The sequence below is a fragment of the Molossus molossus genome, unplaced genomic scaffold, assembly GCF_014108415.1.
Source record: "Molossus molossus isolate mMolMol1 unplaced genomic scaffold, mMolMol1.p scaffold_m16_p_2, whole genome shotgun sequence".
Classification (NCBI taxonomy): domain Eukaryota; kingdom Metazoa; phylum Chordata; class Mammalia; order Chiroptera; family Molossidae; genus Molossus; species Molossus molossus.
Genome location: NW_023425355.1, coordinates 822,640 through 839,013, shown reverse-complemented (window position 1 = coordinate 839,013; position 16,374 = coordinate 822,640). Strand labels below are relative to the sequence as shown.

The following is a 16,374-nucleotide window of genomic DNA, read 5'->3' as shown; positions in this document are numbered from 1 at the left end:
TGCATTTTGAAATGTCTATTAGATTTTTAAAACTTTGTTTTTATTGGCACCACTCTAGTTTGGGTTGCCATTATCTCCTGCTTGAATTATTGCCACAGACAGCCACCTCTCCCCACTTCAATCTATCCTGCGTGCTTGTGCCAAACTAATTTTCTTAAAACACAGTTTAATTATGTCACTTTCCTGCTGAAAAACCTGCATTGGATCTTAATTAGGTCTGAATTCCTGTGCTCTCTTCCTCCAACCTCTGAGGTCAAGGAGTCTCTCCACTTCCCAAAGATCATCCCTCTACTTGTGCCTTCCAAACCCTTCTCATGCAGCCTCCTCTCAGATCATGCTCCATCGGGCAACCCCAGTCTACCTCATATTACCCCTCTCTGCATCTCTATTGGCTCGTCTTGTAAACATATTAAGAGTATAATCCTCTAAAAACAAAATAAAATTAAAGCCTTCCTGGACCTACATTCCCCTCTAGCTACTGTCTAGTCTGTCTTCCTTCCTCCTCCAAGTTTTTTAAGAGTAGCTACAGTCACCATATTTATTTTCTCTTCACCCCCTCAGTAATCCGGATTGTGCCACCATGACCACAGGTAAACTGACCTTAAAATCACCATGACCCTGTTGTTGCTAAATTAGTGGGCATCCTTTATTCCTTATCTTTCTGATCCTCATGGCTGCACATAACATATTTATAATGACTCCCTCTTTCTTGGAGGCTTCTACTCTGGAGGTCACAAACGCACAGGCCTTCAAAGGCAAGGTAGGTCACAGAAAATAATTCAGCATGAGTAATGATGGGGCTTTACTTGAACTGGAAAGTATATGTTTTGCTTAAAGGTATTTAAATTCTGATTTAAAAAATCATTATCCAGCCAAATAAATCCAGAAATTCCTTGGCCATTTCACTGTCCTTGTTCTCCTTGTGTTTTTCTAGCTGTATCTTAACTGTCTCATTCATGAGCTTCTCTTCCTCTCTTTTTTTAAAAATTTATTTCTTAATTGATTTGAGAGAGAGAGGAAGGGAGAGGGAAATAGAAACATCGATGAGAGAGAAATATCCATCAGCTGCCTCCTGCATGCCTCCCACTGGGGATCTGGCCCACAGCCTGGGCATGTGTCCTGACTGGGAATCAAACCGGCGACCTCTTGGTGCATGGGTCGACATTCAACCAGTGAGCCACACCAACTGGCTCTTGCTCTCTTGACCCTTGACTACCAGTGATCCCCAGGGTTTTGTTCTCAGCCTACTATTTTTCTCACTCTTTGCTCTCCCTAGATGATCTCATCTTGACTGTCACAGTTTCAATTATCTGATGTCTCCCAAATATGTAACTCTGTACCAGACCCTGCTCAGACTCTTATTTCGTTTTCCTCACCTTATGGCCCTCTGTTATCTTAAATTCAACATAAGGAATATAGAACTCATTCTCCACCCCCCCACACACACACCCTCACACCCTTATCCCAACCCCTCAAAAAAATCCATCTATTTCTGTATTTTCCATCTCAGTTGAATGTACCTCTACTGATCTTGTTATTCATCCTTGGCTCTTCTTTCCCACTCACAATTTTCACAGCTAAGCAGTCAGCACATATTAACAATATATGACCCAAACTTGTATTATTCTCCTCCCTATCACCACTTCCCTGATTCAGGGCTCTTTCATCACACTAACTAGTCATCTTGCCTTCATGTTTGTCATCTTCACAGCTATCCTCAGACTGCTGGTAGATTAAGACACCACTTTCCTGCTTAAACCTGTTGTTTTCCTTTTACCTGCAGCATAGAATCTAAGCTTCATAACATGGCATATACAACTGGACCCTGCCGATATATCAGCCTAATCTCCTGACATTTCCCCTTATTGCTTATATTTTCCGGTTCATAGCATGCTGTTTCTTATCTCGTTGCCTCTAAGATGGGGCCATCATATAGTAATCTAGTACACACTGCCTTCACCCCAGCCCTCCATATGTCACCAACTCCTGCAAGTCTTCTCTACCCCGACTAAGTTGTAAGCTGCAAAGGCAGGAACAATTTATGGTTCTCCCAGAATTCTCATTGTCTGCCCTAGAGTATGCACTCAATAAAACTGAGTTGAATGAATATTGGTTCACTTTAGTAACACCATAGTGCATACTATATCATAGGCCTTCAACAAATAATAGTTGAATCATGCTTTAGAGAATATTTGTGTTTCTGAGCAGAGGTATATATGGATATAATAATATTACCAGTGATGAGGGGGCTATGGAATGGTTTTACCTCTGAAAGCTTTGTTAAGCAAGCCCTTCTATGTCAGAATGCCTGTCTACTTGTATATTCCTAATATATTGACTTTCTAGTTACTTTAACAAGATATTAATCTTTTAATATGCAATTAATTATAATTTCTTAAGAAGTACAATGACCTAAACACACTAATTGTAATTCCAATTATGTGGTGATGATCATAAATGGACTTTCGGTGATCTTTTTCCAAATTTCCACGAAGATATGGCTAAATTACCACCAATTTGAGGTTCTAGAAACAGAAATAATTGTTTCTTGGAAGTATTAGCGTTTCAGAAATATTCTACATCTGGGAGATATAATTTAGTATCTATTACTTTTCTTCTTGATATTTTTAGGATAACTATTTGGATCCAATATATTGAAATACAAGGAAAATTCTATCTCATGATATTTTTTTCCCTATTTGTTAACATTACCGCACTCTTTATAGTATTTAAAATATGTAGATGTTTAGCCTTGATAGTATACCTGTATAGAAGTTAGGAGAGATGATAGGTTATCAATTCTCAGGTATTTATAAAATTGTCTCATTAAAATTAATCTAAAAGAGCTGAAGTTATTACATATAGAATTGAAAAAGGCCAAATTTGCCAGTGCATTTCTGCAAAAACTTAGAGGGCACTAGAAATATTAATAATTCTCAAATTAGTGAACAGAATGACTTTTCTGTTAACAGCTGTCTTTGAGGAATTACAGTGATGCATTGTTATTTTGTGTTTGTATAAGGTAAATATTTGTAGGATTTTAGGCTTTGAGAATACTGAAGCTATGGTAACACTCGACATTTTACAGTGTGGCAAGACACGATTTGTTTCCATATGAAAGATGAAAGAGATTGAACAATATTTTTTTGAAAATCTTTTTGAATTCGTATGGCACAGATTTTCCTTTTCCTTGGTAGAGTAAATAAAGTTCAGTGCACAGTTTAGAATCAGTGTTACTAGAAGTGCATAGTTTTCTAGTTAAATTATGTTTTTTGTTGGCAGAATTTTACTATGCTTTGATTTGTTTTCTTAAACAACCTGAATACATGAACTTTAATTTGTGCAAGGTTTTCAAGGGCTGATATATAGTCATTTTCAGAAGATTATAAACAGTGAGGGTATGTATAGGGAGGGAGAAAAGAAGGAAGAGCATCTAAGAGGACCCATTCTTCTTTGCCTTAATTTCCTTTACTCTAAAGAATTGTCTAAGAAATTAAAATTTGGAGCATTGAAGACATTTGACAAATAAAATACAATTGTTAGGAACCACCAGTTTAGTCCACCTCAAACACGTAATAGGCTCTATATTTTTTAAATATGTTTTTTATTAATTTGAGAGAAAGAAACTTGGAGAAACATCAACATTGATAAGCTGTCTGCTGCACGCCCCCTGCTGGGAATTGAACCGTTGATCTCTTGGTGCATGGGTCAATGTTCAAGCACTGAGCCACACTAGCTGGGCAGTAGGCTGTATATTTAATGAAGCCAATAAACTGACAGCATGAACAGTTCCCAAGTGCCTGTTTGTCTAATGCTAAAGAACCCCACATCTTGGCTAATGTCTATCACTGATCAGTAATGGGTAGATGAGTTTCTCTAACCTCTGTGGACTCACAGTTCTTAGTTTAATGGTTTGTTTATGAAATAGGTGAGGTTTTTATTCAGCAGCAGCCATTTCAAAAAAATTTTAATAGCTACTAAGTGATATGTGCTTAAGATGATTTAAGTAGTCTTTTTAAGTGCTAAGTCTCTAATAGAGAAAGTTAAGGAAGAAATCCCCAGTAGGCAAGAACAGGACTGCTACTGCCTTTAAGCCAAAATTATGAAAGTATATTGGGCCTGGTTTGCCTGTGTTTATATCATTTTGAAGTAGATGTATATAGGCCACAAAGGAGTATTTTAAGAATTAAAATGATACTTTCCTTATCATTTCTAATATACTTTTTATATTTCAGAAAAACCAATCCCTTTTTATAGTAAAGTAAAAAATTAGTAATGTGAATATAGCAACTATTTCCTGAGAACTTGAGCACTGGGCTACTTGGTGAAGAATACAAAAAAACAAAGTACAGGCCTTACTTTAAAAAACTAACAGGAAAATTACCTTTAAGATATTTATGTGAAACAGCAAAGAATAAAAATAAATGTATTAACTGTTGAATTGTGCAGTGCACATTAGAAGTGGCTGTGAGCCCTGGCCGGTTTGGCTCAGCGTTTAGAACATTGGCCTGTGGTCCAGAGAGACCCGGGTTCAGTTCCCACTAAAGGCATGTACCTCGGTTGCAGTTTGTCCCAGGCCCTGGTTGGTCATGCGGGTGGCAGCCACTCAATGTGTCCCTTTCACATTAATGTTTCTCTTTCCCTCTCTCTCTCTCTCTCTCTCTCTCTCTCTCTCTCTCTCCCTCCCTCTCTCTCCCTCCCGCTCTGTCTGAACAAAAAATACAAAAAATAGAAAAATGTCCTTGGGTGAGGATAAAAAAAAAAAGTGGCTGTGAGTGTTCAGAGAAAGGGGGAATCCATAAAGGCTTGAGCATTCAAGGCATTAGCACTTGACTCGAGCCTTGAAGTCTGCATAGGATTTAAACTAGGGAGAGGATCTGGCTGGTGTGGCTCAGTGGACTAAACATCATCCCATGGACTGAGGTCCTGGTTTGATTCCTGGTCAGGGCACATGCCCGGGTTGCAGGCTTGATCCCCAGTAGGGAACGTGCTGGAGGCAGCCGACTAATGTTTCTCTCGCCCATCGATGTTTCTATCTCTCTCTCCCTTCCTCTCCCTCTAAAAAATCAATGAAAACATATTTTTAAACAACTAGGGAGAAGACTCGCATGAGCAAATACGAGAGCCAACATAGCAGTGGCACTGGAAAGGAAGGAATCATTATGAGAATTCTTTCTTGTGTTTTCAAGGCTGGGATCTGTTTTCTTAAAATGAGTTGACTATATACATAAAAGCCATTGATAAGAATTGACCTTTGAGTTTCTGAATAGTTACTGATCATAAGTTGTCAAAGTCTATGGTTCCAAAGGTTTTATTATGAAATTTTTATATATATATAAAAAAAGTAGAATAGTAAAACCCACTCTCACATACAGCTAATCAGTCAATCCCCAAAATTATCAACCAAAATGGGTTTTAACAGAAACATTTCAGTCAAAAATTATATTTCTAGCTCTGTATCAGTGTTTCTCTAATTTATTATTTTTAATCCCATATCATTGATTTAGTTAGTTTCTTTTACTGTGCATTTGGATTAATAGTCAAAGATTTATTTTCTAAAAATATCATAAAAATATTTTTAGGACATGTTTTAAAATCACAACATCAAAAGAAAAATGCATGGCTTTGTAAATTTTTTTTAATGGGAGAGAGTTAAATATGCTGGGTAGAATATATTTTGTTCTGTGTTTGTTTTTAAGGTTTGGCTTGAGCAACAAGTTTGATACTGAATTTCCCTCAGTTCTAACAGGGAAGGTAAGTGAGAGTTTGCTTTGAACTTTTCGATTCTACAAACATTGTTTTATGACTTATTCAGTGTTATGAAAAATGTTTGACTCACTGGTAATGAAATCTAATAACTTGGAGACTGTGTCGTTAGCTAGTGAAGGCTGGGGCTGTGACCAGTTATTTTGTTCATTGTCCATTAATGCCAGCCATTATTTACTTATTGGTTTGTTTTTTACAGTTTTGCCGTTTTTCTCAACCCTGGTAACTGTAACTGTTTTCATTTAGGTCATTAATTTCTGATGTTTTATTTTTATTGTTTGCTCTTTCAGCCATTTCTTTCTATTTACAGTTTGTGTTCAATGCTAATCAGTTTCATAAGATGAGAAGTCACTGTGAATCAATGCTTAAATACACAAACACAATACACAATCCAAAATAGATGTACAGCATTCAGGTATGAAACAAAAGGGAATGTTCATTCATACACAGTAGCTCGAGATCTTTGGGATGTGGTGTTCCTGGGTAGGTTTCTAAAGATGAAGGGAAAAAAATGACTTTGGTTACCAAGACTACTGTAGCCACATTAGACACTGGAACATCTAAGCATCAATGTGTGACCATGCAAACAAAAGACCTTAGGGAGTGTCTATTTTTTAAAAGGTGTCTTTTCATCAAGGCAGTTTTAAAAATATTTAATTTCCAGAATCAAGACCACATTAGGCTTAGGATCAGGTTCTACCTATCTAAAAATATTGACCAATAAAAGAAAGTGTTCTAAATGTGACTATTCTGATTCATTTTTTTAAAGTATGTACAGAAAGAGTATAAAAGTTTTTCTGAATTTAATGTAACTAAGCTTCTAGTCTTTTTTAAAAACTGAATTTATTGGGATGACATTGGTTAATAAAATTATATAGATTCCAGGTGTACAATTGTATAATACATCATCTGTATATTGTACTGCGTATTCACCACCTCAAGTCAAGTCTCCTTCCATTACCATTTGTCCCCCCTTTACCCTTTTCTACCTCCCTTCACCCCCTTTCCCTCTGGTAATCACCATATTGTTGTCTGTGTCTGTGAGTTTGTTTTCCTTTGCTTAATCCCTTCACCTATTTCACCTAACCCACTATGATTTCACTTATATGTGGAATCTGATGAACAAAATAAACAAACAAAATAGAAACAGACTCATAGCTGCAAAGAACAGACTGACAGCTGTCATAGGGGAAGGGGGTTGGGTGCTGAGTGAGAAAATTTCCAGTCTTCACTTCCCAAATACCTTATTTACACTTTTAGTTCCTTCACGTATTTGCCTTTTCAGTTTTAAGATTTGTCGATGTTAACTTCAAAACAAATCATTTTTTAAACTGTAAAAAATATTCAACATTTGCAGAAATAAAAATAATTTTGAAAATTAGTTGAGGTTCATGTACTTCTACTCTTTGAAGTTAGTTTAGCAAAATGAGTCTGGTACTCTTCTTGAATAGGAGTTGGTGATAAGTATATAACAAAATGTACTCATTATGCTTGGATTTGAGGTAGATTCCAATCCATCATTGCCCTGGAACATATCAATTACTACATAAAAAGTCAAATGCAATGTCAAATCCAAAGCTTCAGAGGAAAGAGTTCAGTTCCCAAGAGAACAGTGATAGTTTAACAATGTAAAACTTTGCCCAGAGTTACATGGGCATTAAGTTAGTACTGTGAAACAATACACTGAGGATTTATAGGAACACCTGGAAGTTCTTTCTAATGTACATATAAATAGAACCATAGCTTTTTGTATTAACTGTTTTATGGCCTTATAATTTTAATGAACCAAATGAAAATACTCTGTTCCAAATTCCAGCCTTGAATTTGTTGAGGTAACATCGATTAATAAAATGTTACAGTTTATGTATTTAAATATTTTTATTGATTTTTTAGAGAAAGAGAGGGAGAGAGAGAGATAAAAACATCGATGTGAGAACGAAACATCAGTCAGCTTCCTCCTGTATGTCCCCCACTAAGGATCAAGCCTGAAACCCAGGCATGTGCCCTGACCAGGAATTGAACTGGCAAACTCTTGGTGCATGGGACGACACTCAACCAACTCAGCTACACTGGCCAGGCTAAAAATGTACTTTTAAAATAAAATTTTAAATTCTAATTACAAGCACTTAAATTTATAAATGAAAATGAGGCAGGATGGCAAGAAGCTAGGAAAATTCCTTGGCAAGCAGAATGGGGAAACTGAGACACATAGCTAATTCAAACTGGCCTTGTCCAGCACCCTGACTCACCCGCACCTTCTTCCTTGCACGTCCACTCCTTTAAGCCTTAAGCCCTCAAGACAGTGAGATTCTGATCAGCATCAAATACTCTTTGGAACAAAGCCCCTGGTCAACAAAACTCAGAGTTTCGGTAAAGCTAGAGATAACATCTAGACCTCAGTTACAGTCAGGGCCCAGAAAAACAGCAAAACCAGATGAAGCAACAACATGGCTGACAGCGGGACCAGATGCAATGACTAATGACCCCCCTCGCCCCGCCCCAGTGCCTACCAATAAATAGAGACCATGACCTTGAAAGGACACACCAGGAAAGCTGATTAATATTCTCTTGAGATCCTCCCCTCAGACCTCCCCTAAAATTCCTGCCTTTACAAAACAGATCACCCTGAAGACAGGACCCAGTGCATGTTCTCTCTGTCTCTAGAGTACGCCTGTGCTTCTTTCTTCAGGCAACTTGCAACCAGGAGAGCAGCAGGCAGTGGTAATTCATCCAGGGCGAGCCCCCTGAACCTGTTTCCAAGGGCCCTACTTTTGCCCCTGTAACTTGTTTCCTGAGTCCATGCAGCCCAGCTGGCTCACTTCTGCCTCTGTGACTTTCTTTCTAAAAGGTCAAGGCAGCTCTCTGAGCAGCACACTCGAATCTCCTCCTCGAGTGTACTTTCACTTTGTATACTAAATAAACTCTCTTGAGCTAGAGTTCTTGGCTCTGAATTCTTTCTTTTCCAGACGCAAGAACCAAGAGCCGACATTGCCAGTAACAGAAAGTTTTAATAATTTTATGATTTACTTGCGTTTATATCAAAATTTGCCATGTTTTAAAAGTGTGTTTTTGTCTCTGGATACACAATTTGTAAAGAATGGGTAGTAATATTATATTACAGATTGAAGTGAAATATATTAATATGCTAGGAAAAAAAGAGGTTGAATATTACTGTTTGAGAGGTAAATCTTAAGATGGCAACTTGGCACCTTGTTTTTAAAAAGAACATCTTTTGCCCAGCCAGTGTGGCTCAGTGGTTGAGCGTCGACCCATGCACCAAGAGGTCACCAGTTCAATTCCCGGTCAGAGCACATGCCAGGTTGTGGGCCCGATCCCCAGTGGGGGGCATGCAGGAGGCTGCCCATCGATGGTCTCTCTCATTGATGTTTCTATCCCTCTCCCTTCCTCTCTCTCTAAAAGAAGTCAATAAGGAAAACAAAATGTTTTTAAATAAAAATAAAAAGAACATCTTTTGGGAGCATCCTGCTTCCTGGCATGTCATTAGTTTGGTTCAAATAAATTCAAATTCTTATAAAAATTTCTTTAAAAATAAATATAATATATTTTTTGCTCTGAAGAAGTTAAGAACTGAAGAGCATTGAATTTGAATTCAAAATGTAGCATAATTAAATGTGAAGCAAAGCTGTTTGAGTGAGACTTCATGCAAAATCTCCAAATCTAGACAGAAATATGATTCACTGACTTCCTTTTTCAAAGCATTATAGTTAAGAGGTTCTTTCTAAGGTATGATTTCCATTCCCTGTGAGGTATATGAAACAAAGACTGTTACTCTCGTTTTATATAGCTGGGAAACTAAAACTCAGAAAAAGTAAACGAATTTGCCTAGGATTTTTCATAGCTAATAAGTTACTAGAATTCAGATCTTGATTTGTCTAATGTGTTTAGCCTGTTAGTGTTTAATGTTTTCCACTATAATCCACGGTTCTCTGAATTTCTTTTCAAATTTACCTTGGAAATTTAGTCATTTAACTGGAATTCTTTTTACTCACTAATTGCCTTTAGGTCATATTGCCGACCATCTAGAACGAACGAGGTTTGAGCCTCATAATTTTCACAACTTTTGTTAGTTAATATATTAGGAAGAAAATTGGCATGAATGATGTGAATAAAGCTAATATAACTACTTAAAGTTTTAATAATGATGGTGCTGAGTTGTGTGGTCATGTATCTTTGTAACATCTGCTAATAGGTATATATTTTGTAGTGTTGACTAAAAGACTAAAATGTAATAAGTTGATTCCTATAGTTTAATTTTTACTTAGAAGAATTGTAAACCTCCATATTTTTTATACCAAACATGCTATTTGAGGTTTTATTTTACAATAGCTTCTTTTTCCTGACAGTTTCATAGTCTTCCTTGCACAGCCAGGTGCTGGATTTTCTCCCATAGATTTTACAGTCTGACAACTTTCTAAATCAAAAGGAATAATTTCGTGATTCAGAAATATGATTTCACTGAAATTAAATCATCTTTAGTATATCTTTGAATCGTATAACCTCAAGCAGAATTTTTGGTATAAATCTAATTATGCGTCTCATGCTGTTGCCTTTGAACTGACTTTGTTATTGTTTACAGAGAAGCACAAATAACCACTTCCAGGAATGGAGGTAGTAATTTAAAATATTAAATTTGTATAATGACTTTTCAACTTTTAAACTTTACAGCAATCACGAGTCCTTTTTATGTGAATACTAAGACCAGTTCTTGAATGTGATCACCCCACAGTCTTTTGTTAGTGTAGCTTTTACCTACAAACAATGGAAACAAGGCAAGTGTGAAAATTATGTTGTGAATTTTCCAGGTGGTAAAGTTTGACAGTTGTCTTTTTTTTTTAATCCTCACCCGAGGACATTTTTGCATTTATCTCTAGACAGAGGAAGAGGGAGAGAGGAAGGAATACTATGCAGCTGTAAAAAAGAAGAATCTATTACCCTTTGAGACAGCATTGATGGGTATTCTTTTTTATCCTCACCTGAGGACATTTTTCCATTTTTGTTCAGATAGAGTGGGAGGGAGAGAGAAGAACATCGACGTGAAAGGGACACATCAAGTGGCTGCCTCCCGCACAACCCAACCAGGGCCAGGGACAAACTGCAACTGAGGTATGTGCTCCTAGCGGGAACTGAACCTGGGACTCTCTGGTCCGCAGGCCAATGCTCTAACTGCTGAGCCAAACCGGCCAGGGCTATTGATGGGTATTCTTTACCACCAATTTTATTGTTGTCATTGTATTATTGGTAATTTCAGAAGATTGTTTTTAAATATCAGAAAAAATTCTGTAAACATGAAATTACATTGTTTTGCTTTCTAATGTCATCCAGGAATATATAATACGTATTTATTGGGGAAGGTAGGGAGGAAATATATTTAAATGTGTAATTCCTTAAAATACTTAGAATAAGACAAACATTTTCTTTAGGTTTAGAGATAAATTGTGGAAAGTTACCCACAAACTGTTACAACTTCTGCCCTTGTTATAGGTGGCCCCGGAAGAATTTAAGACCAGCATTGGTCGTGTGAATGCGTGTTTGAAAAAGGCTCTCCCAGTCAATGTGAAATGGCTGCTGTGTGGTTGTCTCTGCTGTTGTTGTACTCTGGGTTGCAGCCTGTGGCCTGTTATTTGTCTCAACAAAAGAGTGAGTAACCGTTTTATTGGATAATAATGATAAGAACTGATATTTGTTAAACACTTACTGTGTGCCAAGTATGTTGCATGATTTAATTCTCATAACAATGCCATCCTCATTCTAGACATAAACTCAGGGACAAAGAGATTAAGTCTTTTGTCCAGCTTTATCAACACTTTATCACTTAATATGGGTTCCCATCATTTTAAATAAGTGCAGTGTTAGTGGAGTACTTAAATAAATATCAATTAACTGGGTTACTTACTTTTTTTACAAAACCCAAAGCTGTGATTTAAAGTATTTGCAAGCTACATGTATACGGGAGAGATTCTTCTGATCTGAAATAAGGCAGAAATGAGAGCAAACTACAAAGTTTGGGGTGGGGGCGAAATCCTGATTAGTTTTAAACATGTTCAAATAGCATTCTACCATGACATTACTAGTTATATCACAAATTTAAGGCTACTATCTTAATCTCACCTTCTTTAAAATCTTATTATAGTCATTGAATGTTTTTCCCCCAGTGGGAAGATATCTTGAAACTTTTTAATTGATGTCAGTGAGGAAAAGTAATTCATTTTACCTAAATTTCTTTTTCCTGTATCACATTGATGATTTCATTGAAACTTTTAAATAATAATTAACTTACTGGCCTAGCCAGTGTGGCTCAGTGGTTGAGCATCAACCCATGGACCAAGAGGCTGCTGGTTTGGTTCCTGGTCAGGGCACATGCCCGGGTTGCAGACTCAATCCCCAGTGGGGGTGTGCAGGAGGCAGCCGATCAATGTGTCTCTCTTATTGATGTTTCTCTCTCTCTTTCCCTTCACCTCTCTTTAAAAAATCAATGAAACCATATTTTAAATAAATAGAGCTTAGTTTATTGTCAAAGCATGTACAGTATTTTCTTTTCTAAATATTTTTTAATTAATTTATTTATTTAAAAAGAGAGGAAGTGAGAGAGAGAGAGAGAGAAACATCAATGTCAGAGACAAACATCAATCGGCTGCCTCCTGACGCCCCCTACTGGAGATTGAGCCCACAACCCCGACATGTGCCCTGACTGGGAATCAAACCAGGACCTCTCAGTCCATGGGGCAACGCTCAATCCACTGAGCCACACTGGCTGGGCAGCATGTACAGTATTTTCAAATGGCTTGCTATAAGTTAAAAATGACAGCATAAATTTCTTTTTCAAATTGTCATATCTTTTTTCTAAAAGTTACAATCAATAACTCCAACCCATCCCCATTATTTTAAAAGCCTCAGTGTGCATTAATTATATTCGGATTTTTCATCACACAAATATAGTCAATTTCAATAACCTAAAAACAGATTTGTTTTTGTTTTAATATTATTCAAAGTCTATCTTTTTTTCTGGTGAACTGTTTAATCTTTGCCTATTTATTAACACCTTCACCACAGGACCTGAAATAAACCGCACTTCTGATAGAATATTCAGTGGAAAATGAGATTGATACTGATGCTATGATTTCTCCCTATTCCCCATTACTTTGGTTCATGAAGAAGTCACATTGAAGTTGAGGTATCAGTATATTCTTAGATCACTAATCTGTCAATTAAAAAAAAGCTTATATCTACAAACTGTCATCCTGCAGAGCAAATCCAGCCAACTCTGTTTTTCAAATATTCGAATCAATTGCCAGCATTTAAAAAGTATTCCAATATTTTAAATAAAATTATTCTAATATTTAAAATAAAATTTGAGCTCATCAGTGTGGTTCAGTGGATTGAGCATCGTCCCATGCACTGAGAGGTCTGGGTTCGATTTCCAGTCAGGGCACATGCCTGGGTTGCAGGCTTGATTCCCAGTAGGGGGCGTGCAGGAGGCAGCTGACCCGTGTTTCCTCCTTAACCTCTCCCTCTCCTTTCCTCTCTCTTTAAAATTCAATAAAAACACATTTAAAGCCCTGGCCGGTTTGGCTCTGTGGTTAGAGCATCGGCCTGCGGTCCAGAGAGACCCGGGTTCGGTTCCCGCTAAGGGCACGTACCTCGGTTGCAGTTTGTCCCCGGCCCTGGTTGGGTCGTGTGGGTGGCAGCCACTCGATGTGTCCCTTTCACGTCGATGTTTCTCTCTCTCTCTCTCCCTCCCACTCTATCTGAACAAAATATTGAAAAATGCCCTCGGATGAGGATAAAAAAAACAACACACATTTAAAGTAAAATTTGAGACATCTAACCTCTCTTCTAAAATCTGAAGACCTGGCAATATTGGAACCACATGACTGTATTTCAGCAGTTGGCAGCTGCTCCCTTTAAATAGGATATGTGGTCTCTGGTTCACCACAGAATACCCAACATTTACATTACCTGCCTTACCCTATACATCTTATAGTTATAGCCCTTGATTTTGTACTTGCTATGTTGTTAACACAATAGACAATGAAACAATAAGCACATGCTGGTAACCTTTTGTGAGACACTGTCCTTTCTGAAGCCTCAGTTTCCTCACCTATAAAATCTAGATAATATTACTTACTTTTAAGATTGTTGTGATGATGAAAAGGTTTAAGGTGCCTCACTTGGTATTTTTTCAATCTTCTTGAACTTGTAGAGACTTGTTTTGTGTCCTAACATGTGGTCTGAGACATGTCCCATGTGCACTTGAGAAGAATGTGTATTTTTTGCTTTGAAGGGAAATGCTCTGAAGATACCAAGTAAATCCAGACTTAGTGTGTCTTTAAGGCTGTTTTTCCCTTGTTAATATTCTGTCTGGAAGATCTATCCATTGATATCAATGGGGTGTTAAAATCCTCTACTGTGACTGTGTTACTGTCAGTCTCTCCTTCTATGTCCATCAAGATTTGCTTTAGCACTATTTACAATAGCTAAGATCTGGAAACAGCCCAAGTGTCCATCAGTAAACAAATGGATAAAAAAGCAGTGGTACATATACACAATGGAGTACTACGCAGCTGTAAGAAAGAAAGATCTCTTATCCTTTGAGACGACATGGAAGGACCTGGAAAGTATTATCCTAAGCGAAACAAGCCAAGCAGAGAAAGACAAATACCACATGATCTCACTTATATACAGAATAAAGTGAACATAACAGTCTGAGGAATACGGTAGACCCAGAAATATGGAAGTAGGGCACAGACTGACATCCCTCAGAAGAGGGAGTGGGGGGGTTGGGAAGAGATAAACCACAGAACTTATATGCATGTATACATAACCAATAGACATGGACAACAAAGCCGGGGACAGGGCGGGGGTGGAGTGGGGAGGGGGGTGCCAATGGGGAAAAAAAGGAGAAACATCTGTAACAAAAAAATAAATAAAAATTTTTAAAAAAAAGATTTGCTTTATATATTTTGATACTCCTATACTGGTTATATTATCTTGTTGGATTGAACTCTTTATCATTATCTAATGTCCTTCTTTTTCCTCTTATTATGCCCTTTTTAAGTGTATTTTATCTGATATAAGTATTGTTATCCCAGCTCTTTTTCATCTCCATTTGCAAGAAATGTTTTTCTCCATCTCTTTACTTTCAGTCTGTATGTACCCTTTGTTCTGAGGTGGGTCTTTTGTAGACAGCATATGTATGGTTCTTGTTTTCTTATCCATTCAGCAACTTTATGATTTTGATTGGAGCATTTAATCTATTTACATTTAAAGTGATTATTGATAGGTGTTTCTATGATGTAGATGTTGTTACATTTGATGCTGTCCAAGAGGTCCCTTAGACTATCCTCATTTTTTAAAACTTTTCTCTTTTTGCTGCTCTGATGGGTGTTTCTGGTACTTTGTCTTCCAAGTATCTATGTTAGTTCTCTGCTTTATCTAATCTGTTTATTCCTTCTAGTGTCTTCATTTCAGTTATTTTATTTTTTATTTCAGACTGGTTCTTTTTTATGTTTTCTATGTGTTTTTTGTGCTTGTTACCTCTTTGTTGCAGTTCTCACTAAGTTCCTTATAACCATTACTTTGAAGTCTGTATCTGGTAAATTGCTTACCTCCATTTCATTTAGCTCTTTTTTTGGAGATTTCTCCTGTTCTTTCATTTGAGGCATGTTTCTTTGTTTTCCCATTTTGTCTGCCTCTCTGTGTTTGTTTCTATGTATTAGGGAGAGCTGCTATGTCTCCCAGTCTTGGTTGGGTGGACTAATGTAGTAGGTGTCCTGTGGGGCCCAGTGGTGCAGTCTCCCTTATCACCTGAGCCAGGAGTGTTCCTTGTGTGGTTTATGTTTGCTCTCCTGTTGTATTTAAACCTTGATTGTTGTTACCACATCCATGGGTGCTGTTGTCCCTCAGGCTGGCTGGCTGGCTGTGCAAATTGGTCGTGACCAGTGTATGAGCATCTGTGCAGGGGATGACCTCACATTGTAGAATTTGCCCCAGCACATTGTGGTGCCAGGTGAGACCTCCCTTTAGGTGTGGGCACTTATAGTGTTTATTGGATGGAGCTCTGTGTGCTCTGTTAGTTCTGGGGCCTCTGTGAAGGGACTTTGGTGCAGGTTAATGTCAGATGCTGCCTGTGACCAGCTGGGGCTACCTGTTAAGAACTATAAAGCAACCTGCATTTGCTAGGTGCCTGTGCTTAGCCTGGGTACATGTGAGAAAAGCTAAACTGCTAACCTAGGCCTGCTGCTTCCCATACCAGGCCTTTGGCAGGTCAGCAAATGACCCAAGGCACCCCAAGACCCGCCACTGCCTACCAGCTGCCTGTCTGTGTCAGCCACTGAAACAGCATCAGGCAGTACACGATTTGCATGAGTTATGTTCTTAGTGAGTCATCAGGGTGGGCCAAGTGGTGTGCACCAGGTTAAATCAGTTTCAAACTCAGCACGAGTACTGGGCCTGAGGCCACTCAGCAAAAGCTTCAGGGTACACCAAGGTCAGCTGTCACCCACCTGGAGCCTGTGGAATGTTGTGTGGTGGTGGGAGCGTGGTTTCATGGAGCCTTCAGGGTGGAGCTAGTAGAGTTCACCAGGCTAA

The 16,374-nt window shown here is 37.9% G+C and overlaps 1 protein-coding gene across 1 annotated transcript in view; it reads left to right on the top strand.

The window, feature by feature from the left end:
* CHIC1 (cysteine rich hydrophobic domain 1) overlaps positions 1–16,374 on the top strand; it is a 41,988-nt gene that overhangs the window by 3,595 nt on the left and 22,019 nt on the right. Inside the window, exons 2-3 of the mRNA XM_036270900.1 lie at positions 5,700–5,754; positions 11,269–11,424. Of these exons, the coding sequence (XP_036126793.1) occupies positions 5,700–5,754; positions 11,269–11,424 (211 nt within the window). The remainder of the gene's footprint in view (positions 1–5,699; positions 5,755–11,268; positions 11,425–16,374) is intronic.